The sequence below is a fragment of the Fundulus heteroclitus genome, chromosome 6 (genome assembly GCF_011125445.2).
Source record: "Fundulus heteroclitus isolate FHET01 chromosome 6, MU-UCD_Fhet_4.1, whole genome shotgun sequence".
Lineage (NCBI taxonomy): Eukaryota > Metazoa > Chordata > Actinopteri > Cyprinodontiformes > Fundulidae > Fundulus > Fundulus heteroclitus.
This window is the reverse complement of record NC_046366.1, coordinates 23,123,292-23,151,094: the sequence shown is the minus strand read 5'-3', so window position 1 is coordinate 23,151,094 and position 27,803 is coordinate 23,123,292. Positions and strand designations below refer to the sequence as shown.

The window sequence follows — 27,803 nt, the reverse complement described above, 5'->3', positions numbered from 1 at the left end:
TGTAGTTTCAAAATCACAAATCAAGTTTAAGGCCAAGGATATAATTCCCTTTGTAGTCACAGAAGAGCCTTTATCTTACTTGAGGAGCTCGTAGTTCTTCTCATTCAGTCGGACGGCGTTTTCACGCCAGAATTTCTCTGACTTGTGGACGGGACTCCATTCCAGACGGCCGGACTTCAGCTCAGAGCTGTACTCATCAAAGGAGCTTTGAACAACAACAACAAAAAAAATCACACACAGAACAGAGAGAATGCTATTATAAAACGACCAGAGAAGAAAGGTTAAGAGTTAACTGTTAAATTTTTACTTTGTAAAACACAAAAGTTACTTTCATTTAACCCCATTTCATCTAAAGAGCTGATCTGAGCGGTGCAGCAGCAGACATGGCAGCATTTCTAATATACAGACGTCATCCCAGCATGCAATCAACCCCGTATTCACAATTATTACAGTAATCAGCCTTTATAATATAATATCCATAACTCGGTTAGGCAAGGGGTCATGTAGAATCGCAATTGTACATGACCCTTGAGACATAACGTCTCATAAATTGCTGAAGTAATTAGAACTAAAGAATAAATGGCCACTGATTGCATCCTAGTCATGAAATGATGGCCACCAAATACCTAAGATCCTGCACACTCTCTCCCAGCCTCTCAAGCAGGAACTTAATGTCGTCGGTGATATCCTCGTCGTCGTACTTCTGCTGCTCCAGATTTTCCAGCTGTTTCAGCACCTTGCACTGAATCATGGCCAAAGCGTATTCCTGACGCGTCTCCCTCTCCGCAGACTTCTCCAGCAGGTTCTGTCAACAGCAATTAAGCCGATACATCAATTGACCGATACGGTCAGTTAAGGATTCTTTTTAAAAACACCTAGAAAAATGATAACGTCAACATCTGTTTGTTGCACAAGATCAAATGTTTTTTTGTCAAGCAATGCATTGGGGGAAAAAAAAGACACTTTAAAATATTAGGTGTGATTGGATTCGGCAGATTTGATCAGCTGAACAGACCCGGAATATCGATTGAGGCTGGAATTCAAAGTGCCCATGTTAAGGATTGGGTTATATAAAGAAACTGCTGTTTAAAATGAATAATGGCCACTGATCTAATCATGCAGGTCATCGTCACAGAAGTGTAAACAGTGCATTTGGAGTTTTGGATGCACACAGTGGACAAAAACAGTTCAATGTGAGACAAGGTGTTCCAGTAACTCCTGTAATTTTCATACAAAGCCGTGATGATAAATTAAGGCACATAGCTATTCTATAATGTTCTTATTATCTTGGGCTTCCTGGGAAGTGTGTTTGGCCAGTGCAGCCAATTGACTGAATTCAAATATCTCTCTCTCTCTTCACTATGATGTCGCTTGTGTTTACCTGTATACATTATTTGAGTGCATCCTGAGCCGGTGTCTGTCTCAAACATTTTTACGTTTCAACCCGGTAACACGAGGTGACAATAAAAGACTCTGGATTCTTGATCCCATGTAAAAATGTTCTCACATAACAGACACACCAGCTGTACAGTTATTTCGAGAACAATTTCAATTTCTGTTCTGGAAATTTAATTTCCAGGACAATTTTAAGCAGGTTAAGTAAAATGAGACCTCCGACATAAAGTGAAACTACAGTAATATAGATTTCATGCCCATGTTGCTGTTTTTTAGTGGTAACTGTATGTTTTCCGCATATAGAGCATGTGTACGTTTTAAACCAGGGCTTAAATGTACAAAGTGATTCTTAAACAAAAATCTTTGGAAAAATCTTCAAAATTTCTGTATGGAGCTGAAAGAAAATAAAAATTGTTGTTTAACATTTCCTGCAGAATAAAAGATTTGAACGGTTTCTTCAGCTGGAAGCTGAAATAATGTATACCCTTACAGGCAGGCAGCAGAGTGGGAATACTTCTTGTTTTTTCAGGGGTCGCCACAGTGAGCCATCTGTCTCCATATAACCTTATCTTCTGCATCTTCCTCTCTCACACCAACTACTTTGATGTCCTCTTTCCCTCCATTCATAAATCTCCTCTTTGGTCTTTAACCTCAGCATCCTTTTACCGATGCACTCACCATCTCTCCTCTGCTCATGTCCAAACCATCTCAGTCTGGCCTCTCTGGCTTCATCGCCAAAACTTCTAACATGAGCTGTCCGCCTAACGATCTCATCCCTGATCCTATCCGTCATCATCATCACTCCCAAAGAGAACCTCAACATCTTCATCTCTGCTGCGTCCAGCTCTGCCTCCTGCCTCTTCCTCAGCGCCACGGTCTCTAAACCGTGCAGCATCCCTGGTCTCACCATCGTCTTGTACATCTTTTTCTAGCATCATTCTTGCTATTATTAGACAACGGAAACTTTACTGGAGCCTAAAACTTGTATACTAACTTATCAATAAAATTGCAAATCCTACTTCTTGCTAATTGTGTAAAAACAGTATCATCGTGTTGTATTTTGGACAAATATGCCTTAAAAAAAAAAAAAAAGGAAAGTAGAGAAACAATACAATTCGATCACAATCTTTTCACAGTGTTTGACTGGAGGGAATGCTGCACTGACTCTGCAGCGCAGAATTTGATGATGTGTTCAAGGACACCCAGATGGTGTGGATAATTTAAGTCACTTTGCTCGTCCCATGTGGCGACCAGAATCATTTGCATAATGAGGACATTTGGGGAAACACAAACATGCAGAATACTGCTAGATTAACAGAATATTTCTGTAAGCTGATGAAAAATTTGCAGTGACACTTTGAGAGCCCTCAGGTTTCTACAAATCAACGAATTGTCGTTGAACTGGGAAACTGTGTAGCGGCCTTAATTCTTAGGAACAAACAGCGGAAAGGAAGTTGGACGACTCAAGGGAAACCCACTTAACACGAGTCCCTTCTGCCATGGCCGCTCGCCACTTGTTTTAATTAGTTGTAAACAAAGCATTCTAGCTCAACAACTTTTAAGAACACCTAAAGGTAGCGAATCTCTAACAGGGGAATCATTAACTACTTGACTTTTTCTTACTTTAAATACCAAAGGAGTTCTGAGTAATATTAATATTCCTACTTATCTTTAATGACAACATTTCTGAATTTCCCAAACTTAAAGTGACAAAGTTCGAAGTCATATTTGGGCCCATTTTTAAAAGCATGCATAGCAAAAACTTCATTATTAACACCTGCACATATTTCTACGGAGGCTAAGCTTTAAGTACAGAATTGGCCAAAACCAAAGAACATAAGGAGATGGATGGTTGGATAGATATCCTGCATGGATGACTGGAACATTTAGACAATGAGACAAGTCATATTTTCCCTACTTTGTCTTTATCCACAACTATCCAGACTCAAAACATGAATAAATCAAATTTGACACTTCTCCAGATTCTGTAACTGTATTAAAATCTGATTAAATCAGACCCGATACGTCATGGAGCACTGAATCCCATTCAAATTGATTTCTCTTAGTTAAAAAACAGGTGACAAAAAAGGAGAGTTTAAAATAAACAGATACACACCAGCCACAGATCAAAATGATTGCAATGAAAGAGCAATGGCAACTTGAAGGAGAGGCCTTAAATACAAAGCACTTTTCTATAAATCGGGGTTTAAAAATCAGCTTGTTCTGAGCTCATGTTTCAAACATGTAATCAGGGCCCCTTTATCTCACCATTGTACTGGGACCAAGGTCGCTTAGCCCGTCTGATGTAGACGGGTTGATGCTGAAGCTATTTTTTTTTTTAAAACCCTACTTCTTTGAGTCATAAATCATTTAGTCAAAATTAATTTACTGTACATTTATTAGAAGGGTGCAGATGGGTGCACGGGCTTGCCCAGGTTAGCGTCAGACAGCTGGCATGAGCTGAGCGTGAAATCGTTACTATGAGCTTTCTAAATGCTCTACTTTGCTGTTGTGAACAGAAACGATCACACTGACTTGCTGTGCCACTCCAGATGGTCCAGATATTCAGCAATCCCAGTCCCTGTAGTTAAAGATCAGCTTATAGATAGAGAACATACTGTAAATAAGCCTATAACCACTTGTTTTTGTCAACATAGGACAACATGGGTATCATTACCCTGCATAAACACAAAACATCAAGAAGAAACCGCTAACGATGCCATTAAACGTTCCCTGGATGTTTGTGAGCAAACACAGGAGGTAGCTGGGCTGGAAGCAAGATCATAAACCACTAAATTATTTATTTAGGAAGTAGTTACATTTTTTCTTGTTTGGAATAAACTAAACACAGGCCAATCTGGTGAGGCTTGATCCGTTTTGCCCAGACAATACAGACCTTTTAAATCACATGTGTGAAACTCAAGGCCCGTAGACCAGGGGTGCCAAAACTTTTCGGTGCATGGGCCAAAATTGTCAAGTCAAATGAACTCGAGGGCCAAAAAATTACCATAAACCAAAAAAATGATGTCAATTTTTTTTTACCTGCTCTACAAAATATGATAATTTTTTTAAAAAATTAGTCAGATTTTCTGTAGGAAATGAATGTGTAAATCATTGTAGATCCAAAATTTAAAAAAGGGTTTTGCTCATTAAAAGATGGTCATCCAGTTTGCAAATTATTTTAAATAATTTAATTTGACCCTTTAACAATAATAAACTTTACTCTTTTTGGTCTAGCAATATAACAGCAGTATTTGGGTCGGTTGCTCTTCGAAAACACTTGCAGCAATTAGCCAGTTTTAATAATTGAATTCAAGGCAAATTTTAATGCACCTTAGGATAGATGTTTCTATGAAATTAGAGAGAATGTCAAAAGTATGTTTATTAAAATATGAATACTTTGTGTTGTACTTAACATTTTTAATTGTAGGATTTTAACTTTTCTGTAATAATTTTGGACTAATTAAAAACTAAAATCTATCTGCATCAGCCACCTGTGGTGGGGGGGCCGCCCAGAATCAGTACAGGGGCCACAAATGGCCCCCGGGCCGCACTTTTGGCATGCCTGCCGTAGACCAAATCCGCCCCGTCAGGGCAATTTATCCAGACCTCAAGAGCCAAAAACGGCATATCGTGTCATACAGTAGAGGAATATGTCCTTCTAAAGTGGTGTAGTAATAATGTAGTAACAGCATCCTGCAACTAGATGTCAGATGTCACATTAAAACAATCCAGAAATGTTCAAAAAGATAAAAGATTATGCAGAATGATGAGTTTAAAATTTAACTCACCCCAATATCATTTTTTCTTTGCAAATAAACTGTTCAAATGGGCCTATGGGTGGTAATTTTATGTTACTATGTGAACTGGAATGAAATTATGAAATCAAAAGTGTTATCTATATAGGTGCGCCCGGCCCTTATAATGACTTCATGATGCCAAAGTGGCCCCATATAGAAATGAGTTTGACACACTCTAAATCATTCTAAATGTGACAACAGCACCCCCTGCTGTTTGGTCTATACCTGCGGTCAGTAGTATGATGAATATAGTGTAATACAGTGTACAACGTAAGTGAAGTTTGTCTTTAATATTAATGGCTTGATATTATTTTTGCCATTTGGGTTTCATAGCTATTTAAAAGTTGACTGCAGGTACGAGTCGGGCTAAAAGCCATTTATATTGTTGTTTATATTATATAGTTTAAAAAGCGTGGCAATGTAAAATCATTCTGGTTATTAGAAACCATTGTTATGAGTTATAAAAGAACCCATATATATATATTATATAAAGTTTAAAACTGGTTCTGGTTAAACTTCAGAATGATTCTTACTGCATTATAACATAAAATGATAAAAAATACATTTTTGCACCCATTTTGTTGGAATGGGGGTTTGGGGGGGGGGGGGGGGGAAAATGCTTCCTTCTTCAAAGGAGGGCACAACAGAAAACATGTGAGAACCACTGGCCTTAACTATGTCAGGTCATTTTTCAGCTCATCTTTGCATTTGGCCACTTTGTCAAAAGTGTTGCTGTTGTTCAACGTGGCTTTACCTGCACATAATGCAATTCCGACAAGTGTTTACTTTTTATTGGATCTGTATAAAATTCGTTTCAGCAACAATGAGAAAAATGTGTTACTTATGTGAGGCACCATAATGAAGACCGAGTTGACTGTATGTAAATCTGACTATAGGCCTGTAATGTTTTAAAATGACTTGCTAGAATTTGGTTGGTTGGCGGGTCATGGTTAATTACCCACCCCCCGGTCATCAGCTACAACCTGCCAACCAACGGAGAAAATTACATTCACAGCATTGGTCGTGGTGGTCGTCAGTACCCATCAATACGGTGACCGAGGACGAAAAACGGACCCTGAGGGATAAAACACGACCATCGAAGAGACGGCCATAAACGTAGCTGACCTCACCTAGTTTCTTCAATCCCTTCTCAGCTGAGCGGCTAGGATAGGGTTTGGTTTACTTTGAAAAACAACCTCTGCGTTAGGCAGAAAATACATCTGGAAATAACGAGTGAATAAAGATTTAAACAAAAAGTCAAAGCAACAGGTTTTGTTTAGCACTTAAAATAAGCGGAAAGGAGGAAATAAATACAATAAATACAATCACGGGAACAGGTAAGCAGTTATATTTGGTTGAAAGTCTTTTCCCATGAAAAGAAACATTTTACAGAGAGGAAAGACAAGTGAAAAATTCCCCACTGACCCTGAAGGCAGCCAGAATGATTCGAGTGACCTTCTCCTTAACAGACTCCTGAAGGATGTCGGATAGGGCGGGGACCACGTTGTAGCGTCTCAACTGCTCACAGAGCTGAGGACTGAAGGCCAGCAGCCATATGCAGAAGATCATCTGGTACTGAAGCTGGAAGCCACACTTATTGCTCAGCACTGCTGTGATGCTAAAACAGGCAAAACAAACACAAAAGCAGTGAGAGGAGAACTCGCTTTTTAGATCTAATGCATGTTTACTCAAACTGTCGTTTGTAGCCGTGTGCTTTGATAATTGCTCAGAATGAAATATTCAGACAGTCTTCAGATAATGGACAAGCTGCTCAAAATGCACTGTACAGCACTGAAGCCTGCAACTAGACAACTGGTATATTTGCAGAAATGACTGTTAAGTGCAGAGATGTGGACCTTATCGATGGGCAATGATTAGCTCCGAGATCGTGTGGCGAGGCTGGTTTTACAGCCCACTTCTACGAACAGCCAGTTTAAAGATGCTAAGAATCACTGAACAGCAAACGCAAGGCTCGGAGTGCTTTAATCACCTGGTTTCTAAACATCGTATGTACGTGTCACGAGCAGAGTTCATCTGGGATATCTTGCTTTAAGTGGAAGGCTCTGAGTTTTCAGGTTCTGAATTTGTAAGTGAGCTATCAGGTGACATATTTTTAATTTAAGTTTCAAATTAAAGCCATTAACCTCAAGATGCCCGACAGATGTCTCGGGGTAAGGTCTGATCCATTTCCTGAAATTTCTAACAGCACTCCATCCTTTTAATGTGGGTATTTAAAGTATAAATTCAAAAGTTTATTATCAATTTATGGACAGTTCTATAGTGGGCAGGCTTTACAAATGGAACTTGTAAAAACAAAAACAACACCGAAATAAAGGATGGAGAAACTGAAGGATTGGTCTTCTAGCCAAAAGGGGCAAAAAAAAATAAAAAAATAAGTCTAGAAATACAGTTTTTTTATTTCAAGCTGCTTTATTTTTCAGTTCTTGTTCAAACCTGGAAAGTACTTAAAGGAGTCATCAGCTGGAGACCGGACTTCTTCATGTTAAAACTTGTGTGTTGGGTCTAAGTTAAAACCTTCCAGAAATCAGGAGTCTGAACTTGAATTGTTTGTTTTGTTAGTTTTTTTGTGGGGGTTCTTTATGCAAACCAGAAAACCCCACAAGAGTACGTTTTCCACAAAGCGAGATCTTGGTGCTTCTCCTTAATTTAGACATTCGTGGAAGGACGCTAACGTAGGCCACGCTCGCCTCTCGACACAGACACTCACGGGAGCGCCGTCAATGCCGGGAAACGATGGTAAACAAACCCTGGCACATGAACGTGCGCACACGCATATCAAATTCTCGTTGCGTACCCTCGCGAGAGATAAAAAGGGGTATAAAAAAGGGTCAGAATGAGCTCCATTTAAAACATTTTTCTCCTAAAAATTACTAAACATAATTTCAGACATTTTCAGGATAGTATATGTAAAATACCAGATTATAATTCATTTAAAGGGTAACTCAACCCCAAATCGCCTCTTTCTTTTATCTGTGTTTTAGTGCCGTCTACAGATTCTGCTGATCATTTTGACAAATTACTGCAAATCTCTAGAAATCCTGCTTTTACGTCTCAAACCGTCTGTGTGGCGCCATTAGCTGTTGTGCTAATTCAGCTTAGCAGTGCACGCACTGTGCTGTTTTCTTTTATGTTTAAAGTTTTTTCCTAAAAAAATAAATAAAATAAATCTGATTTGTGCCACTTGCGTATGTGGTCTTAATTTGGATACTGTCTGAACGGTCATGTAACATTTTATCCATCTTTCACGTCACTCTCCTGGCTCTCACTACACATCCACACACAGTAGCAGCAGTTAGCGCTCCATAAAATACCATTGTTAATAGCTGATGTGGTCTTAATATTGTCGCTTACAATTTCTTAGCAGCGTTCTAATAATAGCAAGAAGAGATGGCGGCCGGTATCTGTTTATTTTTTCAAGTTTTCCTTTTTTTAACTTTATCGAACACTTCTAGAAACAATTACATTCACCATTACTTCCGTAAACAGCGCGCTGCTGTGTGACGTCTCCTTCTGTTATCTGCGCATGCGGGTCACTTTGTGGTCTTGAGCCGTTCAGACAGAAGTCTGACGGCGGTCACATTTAATCGTAGTTTGAACGGCCACCTCAAAAAAAGCCGATCTCAGCAAAAAATCAGAATTGAGCATCAAGACCTGCAGTGCGAACGAAGCCAAAGCCTGAAGAGATTTTTGAAATGGAGGTCCCCGAATCATTACAGGAATTGTTTCAACCTTTAACAATAGTAATACCAAAACACCATTAAAAAATTATTAACATATATATTTTATTATTCTAGCCGAGTTATAAATTTGCATTCATAGTGTCATAATGTTGCATTTCTAATCAAGGTTATAGCTTGAGAACCTCAAAATGCTGCATGACTAATTATCTTTCCCAATGTTGCAATAGCCACTAAGAAAGAACAAAATATTCTAACAAGAAAACAGAACGTGATGTAAGTTAATTAATGCAGCAGCTTACTACCATTTGTCTGCTAAGGTTTTAGGATGGAAAATTATGTACAGATGAGAAGAACAGAAGTCTCAGTACAGACAGAAATTTAATTAAGAGTTTAGAATAAAGTTAAGAATTACAAATAAGATGTATTTTATTCCCTCTTCCCTTTTTTAAAACCCTTTTTCATAAAACTTGGAGCAGTTTTAATGAAATGAAATAAATTAAGCTTTGTTGTTGCTTGTAAATATTTTGTTACTCTGTCATTAGCAGATAAGACAGGGACGTTGACAAATTACGCGCTTTAGCAGAGCTTAAATCAGAAGCAAACAAAACCAAAAACAACTAAATTTAAAGGACTGCTGCCAAATATCATTATAAATCAAAACAATATGTTAATTTTACAAGATGAGCAGTAAAATGTGCCACACTAGGGCTGTGTCTTTATAAAGTTTGTGCTGGAAATTAATAATAGTAACAATTTCTAACAGTCAAACATCAATAAATATGCAGATTTTACCCTAATGGCTTTAGTCCAGCACATTAATGCAAACAAAAGACGTAAAGTAGCTCAAAAACAAATTTTCAGTGACCTCAAAGTGATTACTCACCAGTTGACTCCATCGGCTTCGACCCAGGCAAACCTGTATTCGTTGACCCTCAGCATCAGCTGAAGACAGCCGGCCACACACTGAACGTACTGAGAGCTCTGCAGAACACAAAGGCAAATCCAAAATCAACCACGGACAAGGGCTAGAGCGGCAAAATTACGGGACTTAAACAAAATGTTAGAAATTTAAGTGCAACTCCAAACATTTAGTGGTTCATAAGCAGAAAACACGGAACGAGGCAACTTCAAACCTTGCATTGTTGTCACGTGTCAAACCAGAGGCAGTGCACATGCAGACAATATTATTTACACATCAAACACATGCTAAAAGTCACACGAGGATTACAATACAAAGCAACAGTGGAGTAAAGAGTCTCCGATTAAACCTGAGCAAAATGTAAAGAAACATTAGAGTGCAGGAAGCTGAGAGGGGGAAAAAAAATTAGATCGCATTAATCTGTTAATTGAAAGAGGTGGAATAAAAGCAAAAGTCCAGCAAGAGGTTCAGGCAGCAATGGAGACACAATAGTGGAGGAGCAGACGTTACCTGGTTGAAAATGCAGAGAGAAGGGAAAATGAGAAGTCATTAGATAGCTTGCGCGAGAACATTTCTGAGCACACTTCTCAGAATAACTGCAATACGCTTCGAAGGGAATGGGATAAGTAAGAGACGGTGGGATGCTGCTGCTGTGCAAAGGTTATTTCTATTCCCTCTTGTTAGTCTAATATTTAAAGAAAGCCATTTGTCATGCACCCGTCAGCATTAGAGCAGAACTGGCTTCCGGCATGCATTCTTTCACGTGGACCTTTAAGATCAGCTTGTGGCAGCAAACACCATGCCGTCTAAATGGAGAGGTAGCTCTAAAGTTGCTCATGTCTCCAACCGTCTAAAGCCGGCAATGGGAAAACTGGAGTGCAACAACAGGATGGGTGAGAAAAGAAGGAGGGACAGAGGAGGTGTGAAAGTCCAGCGACAGCTAACATACGCCAGATGTTTTCCCCTTTTTTTCTTTCCAGGGGCTGAGTTGACTGGAGATGCGCTTTGCTCATACTCACTTCACTGGGGGAAATCGTTCCTGCTCCTGTGCCTGTTTCTGGACCTGAACCATGTAGATTCTAATAAAAGATAGAAAAAAATAAACACGTGCAAAATGCTTCTAAGCGTTTCCTCTGAGCTTGACCAGAGAGGAAATGTAGGAGCAGCGGACGTTCAAGGGTTCCCTTCGTCCCTGTTGAAGGAAGTCAGTATAAAATCTGTTCCACAGGTTTATATTAGGAACACTGATGGGTAGAAAAAGAGCCCCAAGAGATCAGGAGATATACATTCATTAGTATTAAAACTCAAACTTTCATGAAAATATCTACCAAGGCAAGGCAATTGTTTAATATGCAGTCATTAGACCAATTTAGAGAAGAACGAGCCTGCTGAAATCAAATCTAACCGAATACATATTATTAATTTAGATAATGGTTTTACTTTGAATTCAACCCACCGAACAAAATGAAGACGAAATGAATAGGAGGAGAAATTAGAAATGCCTACAGCTAGCGAACTGATTAAAGAGGGAATAAATTTAAGCTCCTTATGAGAAGGAAGAAACTAAAGCTACAGACTAGCAAGCTTATACCTGAGAGGTAACAATTCATTGTTAGGAATTAAAGGAAAAGAAATCATTCTACTAAAAAAAACGTAACCAATTTAATTTACAAGCAATGTAATTCCATTTTTTTCACTCATCGTTCAACATGACGATCAGACAATTGGACTGAACCGTTTCTATCCACCACAATTGTTTTCAAGTGCAAACGTCAACAATTTACGACATGCATGCATTATACTGAGTGTCAGATATACGGAAAAAAATTCAGTGTTTCTTAAGTATTTAGTTTCTAATTGAAAGCTCTGAAATTGGATTGGAGATGAAAACAATCTCAGTATATCTTTTTAAATCACAACAGATTTTCTTTTGTATTAAACTTTGAGTTGCATACCTGTGAACTGAGCTGGCTTTTAATCCAGTTAAAGTAGTAGTTCAGATCACTTCCCTCCATCAGATCACGACCCCAGGCAGCCAGCTTAGCAATGATCCTTGCAGCCTAAGATGAAAGATGACAGTTCATATTCAATATTCTTGTGTTCCAACAAGGGATATCTATAGTAAGACTTTTTTTTATAAGATTAGTCAAGACTTTGAAGACTGAAGTGAAAGGAAAACAATGTATGGTTTTTAAAAATCTGTTATGAAAATTTGAAAAGCATGTGCTTTTATATTCACCCCCTTTAACTCTGACGCCCATAAATAAAACGTAGTGCACCTAAATTGCCATCAGAAATCACTTAATGAAAAAATAAAAAATCCACTCCATAAATATAACTGTTCTGTGGAGGCCTTAGACGTAGGAGACATTAGTGAACAAGCAGCAATTTGAAGATCAAAGAGTTCGGGGAGAGGTTTAAGGCAGGGGTTTGGTTATAAATCAATAACCATGGAATATCACCCAGAGCACTGTTCAGTCCAACACTGAAAGATGAAGAGCACTGCAAAACCACTAAACTAAACCACCAAGATATGGCAGTCCAATTAAACCGACAGGTACGGCAAGGAGAGGATTAATCAGGGGAGCAGCCAACAAGGCCGTGGTAATTCTGGAGGAGATGCAAACGCTCAAGTAAGAGAATGGTGTTTCTTCTACTTGAGCTCAAACTATTTGTTCGACACTTTAGGAAAACCACCAGAAATCCCATTTGCAGTTTTCCACAAGCTTAACAGGGCTCAAATCCCTGAACATCCTTGCAGTGAAACATAATAGAAGCGGACGTGACCCAAAAAGCTCCAAGCGACACGCTCTGTTCTTTTAATTTGTAGTCTGTAAAACATGTCATGCCGTTGAGCAAACTCTTCAGTTAACAATTTTTGCTGCTTTTGTCTAAAACAAAATAAATGTAAGATACTCACAAATACTTTCTTAATCTTCCAACAAAAATATCCGTTTGTACCTTGACTGTTATGGTTACAGAAAAGCGCTGCTGCATGATGGGTCATTTTGCCACTGAGAATGATGCGTGGTAAAGTCCCGCTTCCCGCACTGTGATTGGTCCATTCCATTTTAGGCCGGATCATATGGAGCCTTAGCAGACTGACTTATGTCCCGTGTATTTCAGTCTGGCTGGCCAGGCCAGAGTTCATGAGGATATTGATGGAGCTCAATGCAGGGATATCCTGGCAGGTAACTGGTTACAGATTGCAAAAGGCCTTCATTTTGGAGGGAGTTTTCCTCTCCACTGTCGCTACACGCATGCTTAGTATGAGGGATTGCTGCAAAGTCAACCAAACCATGCAGGTGAATGTCCACTATTGCTACATGCTCTTCTAGTAGGAGTGCGAGCTGTATGTCAATGATTCAATGCAATCCGCCGGGTTTCCTTAAATAGAAAACCTTTTAAGCAATCTGTGTGTAAGATTAGATAGAACCGACTTTGTGAAGTTCCTTGAGATGCCGTGTGTGGTGAGTTGGCGCTACATAAATAAACTGAACTGAATTGAAAACCTAAACCTATTGGAAGAGCTACATCACAACTGTTACGATCAAAGTATAGTCATTGATTAAAATAGTCCAATCAAAGTAAACAAAACTGTACATTACATTGAGAATTTGTTTCAAAACTCGCATTTGCTAGCACTTTTGCAAAGAGAAGCGGACAAATATTTCAGTCTCTACAACACTTGCAAGGGAAGTTGCGGCAAATAGTGGTTCTATGAGTATTTGTTCAGGATGACTACAGGCTGACTACAAATGCATGCCACACTTTTTAGATTTTGACTAGAAGAAAAATGAAAAATCCAAGTCTTTTCATTCAAACTTCTAATTCTAAACTACTTTTTATTTAATTAAATCCCAACAGAATAAACTGAGGTTTGTGGTTAACATCACAAAATGGGAAAAACGTCAACAGGAATATCTTTGCACACTCAATGGTCAACAAATGTTATTCGTTAAAATGACAAACATGCCACATAGAGCCATGGTGAGATTAAAAAATGCTGCTTGGATATCAAGTTATTATTATTCTTTTATTATCGCTCCGCTTCCATATAGTATGACAGGAGTGACCTTAAGAAAGTTTCAGCACACCAGATGAGAAGGTGTTCTATGATGCATCTGTAATTTAAATTCCACAGGCATAGCCATAAAAAAAAGATAAGCAAGCAATCTGGGTGCACACTGAGATAATACGAGTTTTCCTTTAAAAGACTTTCGCCAGGAACACTTCAACAAAGCTGTCCTAAAACAGCCAATGGTAGAATCCCCATCTATGGTAGGACTCACAGAGGCTAATCTCTCATAAACAATTTCCTCACCGTAAAGCCTCCCTGTGCCCTAAGATGAGACGGGGAAAAAATTAAACTCTCCAATTTCCTTCTTGCCATGGGGAGGATGAGTAGAAACGAGGCTGAAATTTGAAAGTAAGACCCAGCATGACACTTGGATTGAGTTAAGTGCTGTGTCACAGATCTGAGGTCGCATTATGCCCACCTGCTGGATACCATCTGGCTGCTCGTCTTAATTAGACTGTGTGTGTCATGTCATAGTATTATGTTTGCCATTAGATGGGTCATTCTTGAACTGAAAAGAGAGGCAGACCGGTCGTAACATTAATTGGTTGCTTTTCAGGAAAAGGTGAAGGCTGTTTTGTGAGGAATTATTGATGAATTGCTAAGATTAGTAACAGAAGTATCTGCTAAAAAAATGACTGGATGTGAAAAATCTAATGCAGTGCACCATGTTAGAGGTGAAAACGAGGGCTTTCTTTTACTATTCAGTACTGTCCATCCTTATCACAGCCCACTGTGAATAAACACAGTTTACGAACGCCGTTTCCCAGTGTTGAGGTAGAAAACGCAAACTCAATGGGTGCAGTCATGCTTTAAGAGAATAGAAAAGAAAATGTTCTTGTTAACATGAAGAAAGCCACATTGACGTTGACACTCGTAAATACAAAAAGCTAAGGTGACGACCTGTTGGTGCTGTAACACATACGATGAAATTAGAGACACTCAGTATTGGTTGTTTTCAGCTAGATCAGTCATCACAGTTGACCAGCTGGTTGGAAAGAAAAAAATAAAAAATAATCTGATATTTCTGGATCTTGCACGGGGTCTCCTCCCAGCAGGACGTGCCCAAGACATCAACATACCTAAACTCCTCTACTTGAGGCAGAGCCTGACCCTTAACTCAGAGGGAGTAACCCACCTTTTTCCGGTCAAGGACCATGGCCTCAGACTTGGAGTATTCTGCTGCGTATCAATATCTAAGTTATATTTTCACATAAATACTGATCTCATATTATAATATAGTCCCAAAAGAGATATTGGAATTGGCCATAAATGGTTTTAGCTGGTTAAAGCCTCACAAAAACGGGAGATCAGAAATCGGCCATGACAATTCTGACTGGTTCATCTCCAAGCAAAAGCTGATAATTTAACAGCAATTTACATCTGAATCAGTACAAATTGTGGAGACATGATGAGCCATGCAGGGTAGAAAAAAGTTGGAAGGTCAGAGACACTAATCAGACTACATTTGGTGACTAAATAAAAACAAAAGTATGGTGCTCACACATTTGCCCAACCAAGGAGAACATCCAGCAGAGACTGAGTGAGTTAACAAGAAATCATTATCTAATATAGGACAATCAGCCAACTGGTGCACGGTTCCTGCAGAGCTAAATCTTGATTACTAACCAATCTGTTTTGGGTTGCAAAAAAAATAAAAAACAATGTATTATTTTTTTTTCCTTTTTATTGTAGGTTTTCAAGTTTTATCTTATGGTTAAAGCAGTAATATGTGGCTCAAGTATTGGCTAAATGCGTCCCTGAGCCAAACCCTTGGCCCCAGAATGCCTTGCAAGCGGCGCTGAGGATGACATGAAAATGTGGAGGACTTTAAATGCTCTGCTTTTAAATTCAAACAACACAGAAGTTGTTGCCTTCGGATCAGAGTCTTTGAAAAAGACACTGATTAGTCAGTCGCTTAATCTGGATGGCATTTAAATGGCTTCAGGTAAGTAAACAACCTTGATGTTATTTTTGACCAGGCCACTTCATTTAAATCCAGGGTTTCCCCCAGTGTGTTATAAGCCTGCCGGGCCCCCACAACAACACCTACCGCCAGGGTCGTCGCATTTTCTGTGGGAAATCCTGACATCCCATATTAGACAGGTTTCTGGAATTTCATTGTTTCACCTCCAGAATATTGCCAAAACTAGAAATATTCTGTCTAGGAGAGACGCTGAAAAACTAGTCCATGTATTAGTTAGTTTAAGGCTGGACTATTGTAATTCTTAACTATCACAGCAAGTTCACAAAAGTCAGATAAAAGCCTTCAGCTGATCCAAAGCATTGCAGCAAGAGTCCTGATGAAAATGAGTAAGAGATAATTTTCCTTTTGCTCTGTAATTCATCTGCTGATTTTCTTCTATTTTAACTTGAACATTTCATTTTTACCAGAAATACAGTGCTGTATTTTTTCCCTTTGTAATAACTTGTTTTTCTTTCGCTCTACAGCTTAACTTTAAAAGTAGCTTTTTTTATCCATATTTAATCTTGTGTGAGAGTTTGGTGCCTTCTGTCAACTTGTTTTCGCTACAGTCATGCCTGAATTTCCCACTGTGGGAATATAAAGGTATTTCTATTCTATTCTATTCTATTCTTGGATCCCCATTAAATCCAGAATAGAATTTTAAACTCTCCTTCCCACATAAAGCCCTTAATAATCAAGGTCCGTGCTGCTTCAGAGACCAGATTGCTGATCTTTGATGTAGCAATCCTGTCTACTTTTAAGACTAGGCTTAAAAATGTCCCTTTTGATAAAGCTTATAGTTGGAGTGGTTTAGGTTATCCTGTGTTATCTCTGAGGTTATGCTGCTATAGGCTTGGCCTCCTGGAGACCTAGAATTCCTGTTATTTCAACTTTGAACTTTATGTTGTCTCTGATATTCATCTTCATAGTAGCTACAACTGGTCTGGCATTCTATTTATCTGCAACACTGTCCTGGATCGGGGCATCGGCTGAACCGCTGCTGCAAACAACTTCCTGTTTCCCTTCTATAGGCGAGGCAAGTTTATTTATAAAGCATTTTTCAGTAACAAGACAATTCAAAGTGCTGAACATGAACAAAAAAAAAAAAAATTATTGAGTAAAAAAAACATGAAGTGTTTGCCCTACCGTTCAACAACTAAGGCGCACCGTCATGCCAACAAAATTGTCCGCCCCCCCCAAGAAGTTCACAGTATGTAGTAAATTATTATATGTCTGTGCGTGTTCCTGGTTAACCTCATTAAAATTAGCCTTTCTAAATAGCAGCAGATCGCATTCTGAGATATTTCTGTCTCTAGGCTCCCACAAGGTGGAGATGCGTCCGCTGACAAGTACGCGCAGAGCTTAGTTTTACGAGCGCGTACGTGACGTCACTATAAACTGCTCGGCGGGAAGAGGTCTCCATGGCAGCTCTGCCACGTGCAAGCTCCTGCAGCCTCTCTGCACCGCGGACCGACAGGTGTACGGTGGGTGCTGCTGTGGGAAATGTAGGAGTTTGTCACAAGACATGTAGCTAATAACTTTGCTCAACTATGAAGTTTAAAATGTCGACGGAGAGTCAGCGCGGTGTACGGTACAACCAGGTGTACAGCCGCCTTTAATGTTTCTCCTAAGCTAGTCGTCTCTCCTTTACTTTAAGCTCAGAGTCACCTGGGTTTGCACGCAGGTAGTCTTACACTCCCGCCAGGAGAGAGAACGCTCAGTCACTACATATTTCTACCTGCCTTGGTAAATATTTCTGCGTTTTGTAAAACTCCCACGGACTCTGTAATACCGAGCGTCTCCTGGCTGCGAAGACATCGGCAGAGGCTGTTCTGATGGGGGAACATGGGGAGTTCATTAAAGAGAAATGCTTAAATTACCAAGAACTATCCCCAACGGAATGTGTATTGATTGTGTCGGGAGCGCGGGATCCAACAGGATAAATGCGTCCTTTGTCAGTTGTTACTGTTGTGTTATAACTGCAAAGAACGCATTTGTTTATTTCACATGGTGCCCTGATTATTTCAATATGCTGAGAACATTTGCCTGATATAGATATGGGGACGATCACCTCTGTTTAAAATGGACTATTATAAGCATTAATGCTCAATGCAGCACATATTCAACAGGTAATCGGATCTATGGTCGTTTTCAGATCTCCTACAAACAAAACATAACATTTGCTTTGATTGTTGCACATCACCAAAAGTCTCTGCTGGAAACAAAAATCCACCTTCCTGAGTCCATCGATGAAATAAGATGGCTGCTTTGTCCTTGGAAAATGCATTTTTGTTGCTAGATAGATCTCATGAATGGATCAGAAACAAATCCCAAACGTAATAAAATTAAAATTGAATACAGTTACGCTCAAATATATTATAAACTCTGGCAGATCTAGATTTTAAAGAGATTTTCATTCAACCGAGAGGTAGGAAGGAAGAAAGGCAGGTAGCCTTCAAAATATAACCATGTCTCTACATGATAGAGACAAAACATAAAGAGAGAGACAGAAAGATGGATAAATAGGAAGAAGGTTAAGAGAGACATAAGGTGATTGCTCCTTTAAAGCTGTTTTCTGTGATATTAATGGAAAGCTAAGTGAAAGAAAGACACCCCCCCCCGACAGTATTTCTAGGGGAAACACTGACATTACAGATAAAAAGCACATTGCATTGGAACAGTAGCAGCAGTATGATAATATAAGACAAGTTGGACTACAAACTTCAACATTAATATTTAAAGGCAACTCTTGATTTAAAGGAACTCAGGCTTTCCACACTTTAACACTCTTTAACACTCTTCTGAGAGTTTGTTCCAGATAAGTGAAGCATAAAAACCAAATGCTGCTTCTCTGTGTTTGGTTCTGGGTAGAGAATGCTGAAGCTAGAAGACCTTAGTAGTCTGGAGGGTTGATACACTGATAACAAGTCTGTGATGTATGTAGGTGCTAAGCCATTCAGTGATTTATAGACTAACAGAAGTATTTTAAAGTTTATTCTCTGAGATACACGGAGCCAGTGTAAGGACTTTAGAACTGGGGTGATGTGCTCTACTTTCTCAGTCTTACGATCCAGAACGCGGGCAGCAGCGTTCTGGATCAGCTGCAGCTTTCTGATCCACTTTTTAGGCAGACCTGTGAAAACACCGTTGATCAATTTGACAAAAAACAAATGCATGAATTCATTTTTCTAGCTCATCCTGTGGATGATGCAGTTGGTCCTGTCTTTCAGTGTTTAGCTCTCTCTCCTAGACATTAGAGGTTGACTGATACATTGAAGGGACAATATTTTATTTTATTTTTTTCTGTATCAGTATCGGCCGATACGTGAATGCGTTCATTGATCCAATAGCGCATTGAGCAGCCGTGCCTTGAGATCACGTGAAGCGCATACATTGCCCATGTCCAGTGTATCATGCATCACTACACATACAGCATCTAACTTTACATAGAATAATGTCCATACACTGCAGCGGCGGTCACTGTTTTTTTCTCCTCCTCCTCCCCATTGAACTAAAGAAGCTCTTTTCTCCCTGTGACACGTTCATTAAGGGTGATCATGGGGAGTCATGGCGAATGTTTTTTCTGTATACCTTTCAAACTGCGGTCCCAAGCTGATTGTTAGTATTAACTGGTTCAAACTTGTGAATCATTTGTTGTTATTTATTTATAATTTTTTTATCATGTAAATAGTTAGTTCCAGTGAACTAATAAATTAGTTCATAGAACTAACTTTATGTGCTTTCCATCATCCTCCATGATTTTAACTTTTTTGAGAAACAGTAAATATACGAAAGAAGAGATGGAAACATTTGTCGAATAAGCTCTGACGTAGCGAACGTTTACATCACTTGACTGATCAGATGTTTCCGCTGCTGCTGTTTTCCTGAACGTCCCCATAATGCTTGGAAACATGTTTGGAAGCAACAACAGGTACGTGTGGAATGATAAAGAGACTTGAGCATTTCTTAGTCTCATCCATCAAGAAAAAATAGCAACACTTTGATTTAAACCTCATCACTGATCTGTGGTCCGTGCTGGTTAGCAACCTCTATTTTCTGTTTGTTACAGCGTAATGTCAACGTATAACGGCAGAAGGCTTAGCGTTGCCTGGTTAAACTGCTAGAAACAAGTAGATGGAAACACGTATGATTCACATTTTCTTTTGTGCAACAATTTAAAAATACGCAGAAATTTTGAATGAGAATTGGATAAAAATATGGCTACAGACACAGAGTGTGAAACACAAATATAATCAGAAAGGAACAAGGCAGGGATAGAAGACAAACAAGACACAAATGGACATTAGCTCAGGTCCTGCCATAGTAATAATTTTTCATAGAGATTCTATAGTTAAACGAGCTTAAAACAAGAAGTTAGCATCAATAGAAAAGTCAGAATATATTGAAGAGGTGATTAAACATTTACTACCAAGTCAGCTTCTGTTTGTTACCTTTTACTACCTTTCACTGGCCTTAATTTGAGCTCATTTCATTTACTACCTTTAACTACCGCGCGGAAACCCTGCATTACCAGCTTACCATCCTCCTATCACGTCTTCTGCTATCTTTTCCCAAATGTTACCACACATTCCTTGCCAGTCACACAAAGCACCCAAAAACATGAATCAATAGACGAGGTCACCTCCGTCTCTGGAGACACTCCTTCACTCAGGTTTTCAGACAGACATGCCCTTTTAGTTGCTTTCTACAGAGGACAGAAGTTGTCAGTGTTGGACGCTGTGCTGAGGCTGTTGCTCTGCAGCTCCATGCGCTGAAAACTGCAATGCACCACGTGTTGTTAAGTTTCTCAATCCGGACACGTTTTATTATTTTTTGTTAATGTGTGAAACAGTTTCTTTCCAGACATGAATATCTGCTTCCAAAAATGCCTCGCACTACATTTCCCAGTTCACTGCTGGTTTTAATATATAACCCTTCCATTAAGTGCAAACCACTTTTTACAAGGAGCACCTTACCTGACTGCAAAACCTTCTTCTTTAAATACATGAGAACCAGCGGCGCAGTAATGCACTATAATTGAATAGAAAATAAACCACCCAGACAGCCATTCTAATATAATAAGAGTTAATTGAAATTTACTTATGTGTTGTTTTCATGTTGTGTTTTATCCTGAAAAAAAAAAACATTACTTATGAAAAGCATTTACTAACTATACAGCTTTAACAGGTTTATCTACACATTTTTGTAGAAATGTTAAAATCAATAAACCAAAATTGGAATCGGCTAGGGCTGCACAACTGCAATGCTTTTGCAGAATATCGAGGTGATGAGGTCAATTACAATTACGACGTGATTTCCTTATTCTCTTCCCTTTTTCATGTTCTTATGGGGTTTATAGTGACAGGCTTTGGTTCGCTTGGAGCGTTCTCAGTGTGAAAAGAAACCAAACCAGTGGATAAAAGGTGTGAACACACTCTAACTTGCCACATATATTGCTAGCAAGCAGGGAGTGATTGCATAGTACTCAAATAAGATACCCAACCACATAATGCATCCAAGCCATCTTTTGTGACTGCAAAAATGTACAAATTTATATTGTGATATCGACACAGCTCTAGAACTGGACAATTTTCTCTTTACTGGCTCTGAATGATGTTTGGCAGGTAAAATATTTAAAAATCTGATTTATTTTTCCCTTACGCAGTTATTCTAACAAAACCAAGAACTTCCAACATTTTAACCTAATAAAAGCATTAACCAAGAGCATTTATTTTTATATACTTTGAAGTTTAATAAAAATCAAAATTTTTGCTTTTAGGCATAAATGGAGATGATCTAATCTTTTCATTTTCTGGAGAAATTCGAAACAAATACCTTTCTTAAAGATCCTCCAGCACAGTTGGTTTCATTTTTGTGTTTTAGTCATCAGAATAACATAAATAGATCACAAACATTAAAAATTTAAATCATCATTTTTGACCTCAAAGAGAACTGGAAATCTACCAAGATGTCCAATTTCTCTTGCAACTCACCATGTGGACAGTAAACAGGTCCTGGCGATTGAGCATTGGAAGGAAATAGGACCAGGCGGTGTTTTTAGTCTTTTTGGCGTAGTCGAAGAAGATGTTCACTCTCTGGTGGTTCTCCTAAAAAACAATTAAAGTAAAATCTTGGATTGGGACTTGAACTGTAAATGCATGACTGCGTATCAACCTGACTGCATGAAAGAGACCACAGCCTTAGAAACAAACAATAATATTCAAAAGGGGGGAAAATAGAAAATAGGACTGATGTTTACAGTGAAGATATGAAACTGACAAAAAATGTGCTATTAAATAATATTCCTTCTCCAAACTCATAACCACAGTTTCTTTACCACTATGCATCTGAATTCGCTTATTCTAAGTATACAATATTTTAGGTAAAAATTAGGATAAAATAGGTACTTAAAAATTCACCAAGTTCTTCTGGCTACTACTACTACTTACATAGGGTATTTTGTATTCCCATTTTAGAGTTAGTTTTCTCTACAGGAATTCTTTTTAATTTTTTTAAGCAAATGCTTTTATATCCCAACATGTGGAATTCAACCCCAATAAACATCTGTTACACAGAGACTCCATACTGAGTAAAAGAAAAACTGCTTTTAATATTAATACCTTACCCCTTATGAAAAATATTACGTCATGGCAACAGTTCCATTCAACAGTGCAATTATATTAATATTATTATGTTTGATCATATTTTGAAATGTAACCGGCCCATTTATTGGTGTTCTCATCAGTCAACAATGCAAGAATAGCTTGGACAGCAAAAGTAAGAATCTCAATTATACGACTTGTTTTCGATATTTGCAAACATCAAATAAATAAAACTCATTATCAATGTCATTTGATACCCAACACCTATCTCAATAAGATTTTTTTCTGTTAACAGATGAAATTTTTATAAATGTATAAAGCTATGCTTTCCCATCAGTCCAGAATTTCTAATGGTATATATATATATATATATATATATATATATATATATATATATATATATATATATATATATATATATATATATATATATAAAGTGGCATATTGTATATCCACTTCTGATACCTTAATAAAAACATTTTGTTCATGCAGTTATTCCTCTATAAAGGATAAAGCAAATATTTCTAAATAAAATAACTTTTCTGTGCAGATGTACCTGGTAAGACTCGCTACACTGAACGTTACTGAGACAGAACAAAATGGTACACGAGGTCGTATTTGTTTACCTGCAGAGTGTCATCAATCAGAGTCAAGATGTACTGGACTGTCTGCTCCTTGGAGATGTGGGCCATCAGGTTCAGAAATGTCTTTGCACACTGAATAAACAAACAGACATGTATTTCTTTTCAAGAAATCAACAACATTGTCTTTCCTTCTTTCTTTTATTTGACAAGCACCTCTAAACAAAGATGATAAATAAGGCTATATAACAGCAGGGATTTAGCTGAAGTCATTTTATCTGTTCTGGGCTACTAGTAAAATGCTGAATAAAATAATTGAATGCTAAGCTAATAAATCACTAACATGAAAATCAATAGAAGGACCTTAAAACTCACTCATGCTGTCCATAGAATACAGATAATATTTTTTACAATGTCCAAATAACAGCTTTCACTTTACTTAAGACTTCTGTAAGACACTACAACTCTGCATTTCTATCAAAAAGGGAGACGATTCTGGAAGGGTCTTTATTATAAAAAGGCTTTAAGTTACAGGTTAAGCTGTAAATAAATGTGCAAGAGATCGTTTAAGTACCAGCACGGTACTTTTTGAATAAACTGCAGCCACTGAATGACGATATGAAAAGTACACTGCGGCGTACACAAACGGTTTACCTGGTGCCCCTCTTTGGTCAGAATGACTTGTTTCTCTTCAGAGTTTGCCTTTTCAAACTTCTTGATAAACTCACAGTCCTCTGTAGAGATCATCTGACTCCTACAAGCAAAATAAACAACCACAATGGTTGTCAGAGCACAGCTACAATAAAGTTTGTACAACACATGATATGTGAACAAAACTAACGTCTGCAGGAAAAAGAATAAACGGCCATTTATTGATAAGGCAACATTTCACCGTGCATGCAGCTCATAAACATATATGCACTGCGGCTTCGCTTTGCAGTAGCATGCCACTTAAAAGTCAAAGAGCCACCTTCAGCAACAACATAAATCACTAGACATAAGACGTGGTCATGTCGAAAGAAAAAAAAAAAAAAAAAAAACGCAGCCGGGTCTGAAATGGTAAGCAGCAAAGGCAAAACCGCAATTTTAAAAATCGGCCATCTAATTGAAGCCGAGATCATAATCGTATCCATAATCATGGATTATTGACTTAAACATAATACTGTGGGCTTAAAATTAAATCAGAGCCGTTAAACTGAACGGAGTTAAAACAGGAAGTATAACTTAAGACAGTGAATCACCATGAGGAACTACAGAACAGCTGCTTTAAGGCTATGAAATACAGCAGATCTCCCAACGTTAACTATGTCAAACATACCACAATAAACTTCATCTGCTTTCATGTTGGCTTTCTAAAGAAGCACATCTGTGAAGCTGCCATGGACACAATGGCAGAAAACCCTTTTAATGTCCAAATAGATCTCTACCAATCACATATTGGTTGCTAAACTCGGTACGTGACACATTTGGCAGACGGTACCTACAACAGCAGAGCATGTGTGAGCCTAGAAGCCGACTTTATTTAGCTACTATTATTAAAATCAAAAGCTAAGAACCGATTGCACAGATTCTGTGCTCACCCATCATGTAAGAAACAGATAACTTAGAACAAGCTACAAACGAACAACAGCAAGGCGGTTAGCTCTTTACTGAATTTAAAATGGAAATGGATGGCTGACTAACACAGACAAAAGTTAATTTCTGTGGTTTCTCGGGACAGGACGCTTACTTTTTATTTTTTTATTAAAAATGCTCCCACATAGATTGGCATTAAATGCTCTTAATGGCCATTTTATTAACCAGTTGATTCTTGAACAGAGCAATCAAAAAAAAAACAAGGGAAAACCTGAATTGAATCACAGCATTATATTATAGCTATGAACGGACTGGAATTAGGACATCCTAATAGTGAGAACCTTAAGGGTTAAGCAGAGTTAACTTACTGAAGATAGGACTGCCAGTTGACCAGATTGGCCCGAACCTCAGCCGCCTTGGCAGCAATGATGTTGGTTGGGACTGCAGCGTCCACAGCCCCGCGGATGTCCATTTTGTCCTGGATTCTTTAGAGGATGTGTCAGGAAGAAAACACGATCTGAAGAGAAAAACAATGAACTTTCAACATCATGTGATCATATTACTGGGGAACACTACAAGACCTCTACAGTCGTGACATATTAAAAAAAAAAAAAAAAAAGACTAGGCGTTCACAACTAGCAGACTGATTGTTGTTTCAGATCACACACACTTGACAACTTCACCTGCTGCTTGGTCACAGACTGCAGGGTTTTTATAAAATCAACTAAAGTTGACTGTGCACATCAAACTCCAGACAAAAGCTGGATAAAATCGTGAGGACGACAATCGGAGGAAACAGACATGATGAGAGAAATTCTCTGAATTGGTCAGGTTATATTTCTGTTGTACTTCCTCATAAAGCAAATGAGACGCAATTCAAAATATGTTAAGTTTAAATCCCAAGTGACGCTGAATTGGAGAGCAGGGATGTGCCATATTGCAAAAAATCTAAATTGCGATTTGTTTCAGCCATAAATTACGATTTAATTCTGGCATTTCTTTGCATTAACCATAAGCAATAAAAATGCCCTGTAGATAAAGATGTCTGTAAACAAGGACTATTTAAAAAAAAAAAAAATATTAATCAGAATCTTATTACTCATGAGAATAGCTTGTTGAGTATGACATCAATCCTTGTTGAACATAAAGTGAACAATCCAGTTGCAAGGATTATTTACTTAAGAAGCTCTTAAGTAAAAAAAAAACAGAATACTTTGACATGTAGCATTCAATTAAAGGTGCATACCATATAAAAATATACAAAATAGCTTATAATTGGAGGAGCCAATTGGCTATACGGACATACCTTCCTTTAGTTATATGCATCAAAATTAACAACTCCCACTATCTGAGATCCATGAAGGCATCAAGTAACAGCATTGACCTAGTGGACTTTTTTATTTGCATATATTGGGCTAATTGGGCTTGGAACTCCTTAATTACCTACTGCGCATAGCTAGTGACTTTGCTCATTCTGTTTCAGCTTGTTGTGTGCGCTTATTGCTGTGCAACCCTATGTAACCACTGAGCTGATAATTGCAAAAATAATTATCTAGATTTTTTTTTTTTATCTGTTCAAGTGCTAAACATCAATCTTGGTAAGATTACATTTAAATTGTGAATTCAGATTAAGCCAAGGACTGCAGGTAATTGGGAGTACAGCAGTACAACCTGGATGGTTAAACTCTAATTTAGAGAGCTCATCAGCCTAAAGGAGAGATTATATGTTGGCACGTTTATCCCACAAGTGATTAGTGGGGAAACAGCTATTTAAGATTCTTTATTGTTTATTTATCAGACTGAGAGAGTCGCAGAAACTGAACCTACACAGCACTAGCTTGCAATCTTAGCTAACACAATGTCATTACTAGTCGTGATAGGTTTGACTAAAACGACACAGTACTCAGCCTGCAACGAAACACAGCAAATAGAATTTGACCAGATTTATTCTGAACATGTAAAAATGTCAAATGTTTACCTTCACAGATACACACAGAAAAGAAAACCGTTAGCTCGAGTAAAGATAAAAACGAGTAGCATGCTAACCCACAGTAGCTGTGCTAAATCAGCCACAAAGGCAATCCATAAACTGGTAAAAATAAAACGTGATATACCAGTAATCAGATACTACAGTATCACAACATGTGTACTAAATAAATTGTGTACAATAAAAGAGTGCAGCGGTGTAACTTACAGCTGTTCCGCGCTGCTGTCCTGGGCTAGGCTAAGCTATGCTAACAGCTGTCAGACTACAACACGGCGTCACGACGTGTCATGTGACGGTCACTCCGTCAGTCACATGATCCCCAGTCTGCCCCAGCACGTCATGCTGGATACTGCGGCTGACTGGCTTTCACTGCGTAAATAATACGATTTTGAAATTATGTTTCTTTTCACGGTTTGGTATGGGTTACAGCTGAATGCAGATGGATTTACAGAAGAAATATTATTGATAATAAACACGACCTCACCAGGAGGTTTCCAACAAGCTAAAACTAAAGTGGCACCTTTTTTGCTCCCCTAGTAAGCACGTGTGAAAATAAAAATAAATAAAAAAAAGAATGTTATTTTTTTTGAAGAAGTACAATCTTGCATAGAAAACATTTGAAAATCCAATGTTTAATTTGAGCACAAACATTCAGCGGGTGCTAGAATACAAATGAAGAATTAATTGCTTTTAAAACAAAATCAAATTTGCTTAATTTATTGGTATCCCTGTTGCTAATACTTTGCACAACCCCCTTGCTTTTTAGTAGGACCACTTTTTCTTTTTTTTTTTTTTTTTGCCTTATTGTTGAAAGTTTATTTTTTTATATTTCACAATGTTGGAGCATCCAGAAAGGGGGATTAAAAAAAAAAATTAAAATCTTGCAAAATCTGACAGATTGTCAAGAGTGATGGGTCTAACCTCCTATACACTCATCTAATCTGCTCAGGAAACTGGCTATAATTAAGGTATAGGTCTGGGAACTGGATAGTCAGGGAAGAAAGTTGATTTTGTTCCTAATAAACACATTTAGAGTTTTTAACAAATTAATTTGTTGTTATTTTTGGTCTAATATCCAGTTAAACCGTTTTTTTGTTTTAAAAAAGGTGTGATCTAATTTAATGAAAGTGCAATATTTTTTTTCACAAATATACATATAGTGTTTTTATTGATACTAAGAGTTAGCGATAGAGTCTAAA

General features: G+C 38.1%; 1 protein-coding gene across 2 annotated transcripts in view; it reads right to left on the bottom strand.

Annotated features, from left to right (window-relative positions):
• The window catches only part of atp6v1h (ATPase H+ transporting V1 subunit H), a 45,293-nt gene extending 18,341 nt beyond the window's left edge, over positions 1–26,952 (bottom strand). The window contains exons 1-11 of one of the 2 annotated variants that reach the window (XM_036138362.1): positions 26,812–26,952; positions 24,986–25,134; positions 23,697–23,796; positions 23,088–23,177; positions 21,853–21,966; positions 11,771–11,875; positions 10,835–10,894; positions 9,780–9,877; positions 6,621–6,813; positions 627–805; positions 80–205 (exon numbers count right to left, since the gene is read on the bottom strand). In XM_036138362.1, the coding sequence (XP_035994255.1) occupies positions 80–205; positions 627–805; positions 6,621–6,813; positions 9,780–9,877; positions 10,835–10,894; positions 11,771–11,875; positions 21,853–21,966; positions 23,088–23,177; positions 23,697–23,796; positions 24,986–25,089 (1,169 nt within the window). In that variant the 5' untranslated portion in view covers positions 25,090–25,134; positions 26,812–26,952. The remainder of the gene's footprint in view (positions 1–79; positions 206–626; positions 806–6,620; positions 6,814–9,779; positions 9,878–10,834; positions 10,895–11,770; positions 11,876–21,852; positions 21,967–23,087; positions 23,178–23,696; positions 23,797–24,985; positions 25,135–26,811) is intronic. The other variant, XM_036138363.1, reaches the window with a different exon arrangement.
• Positions 26,953–27,803: the final 851 nt, after the last annotated feature.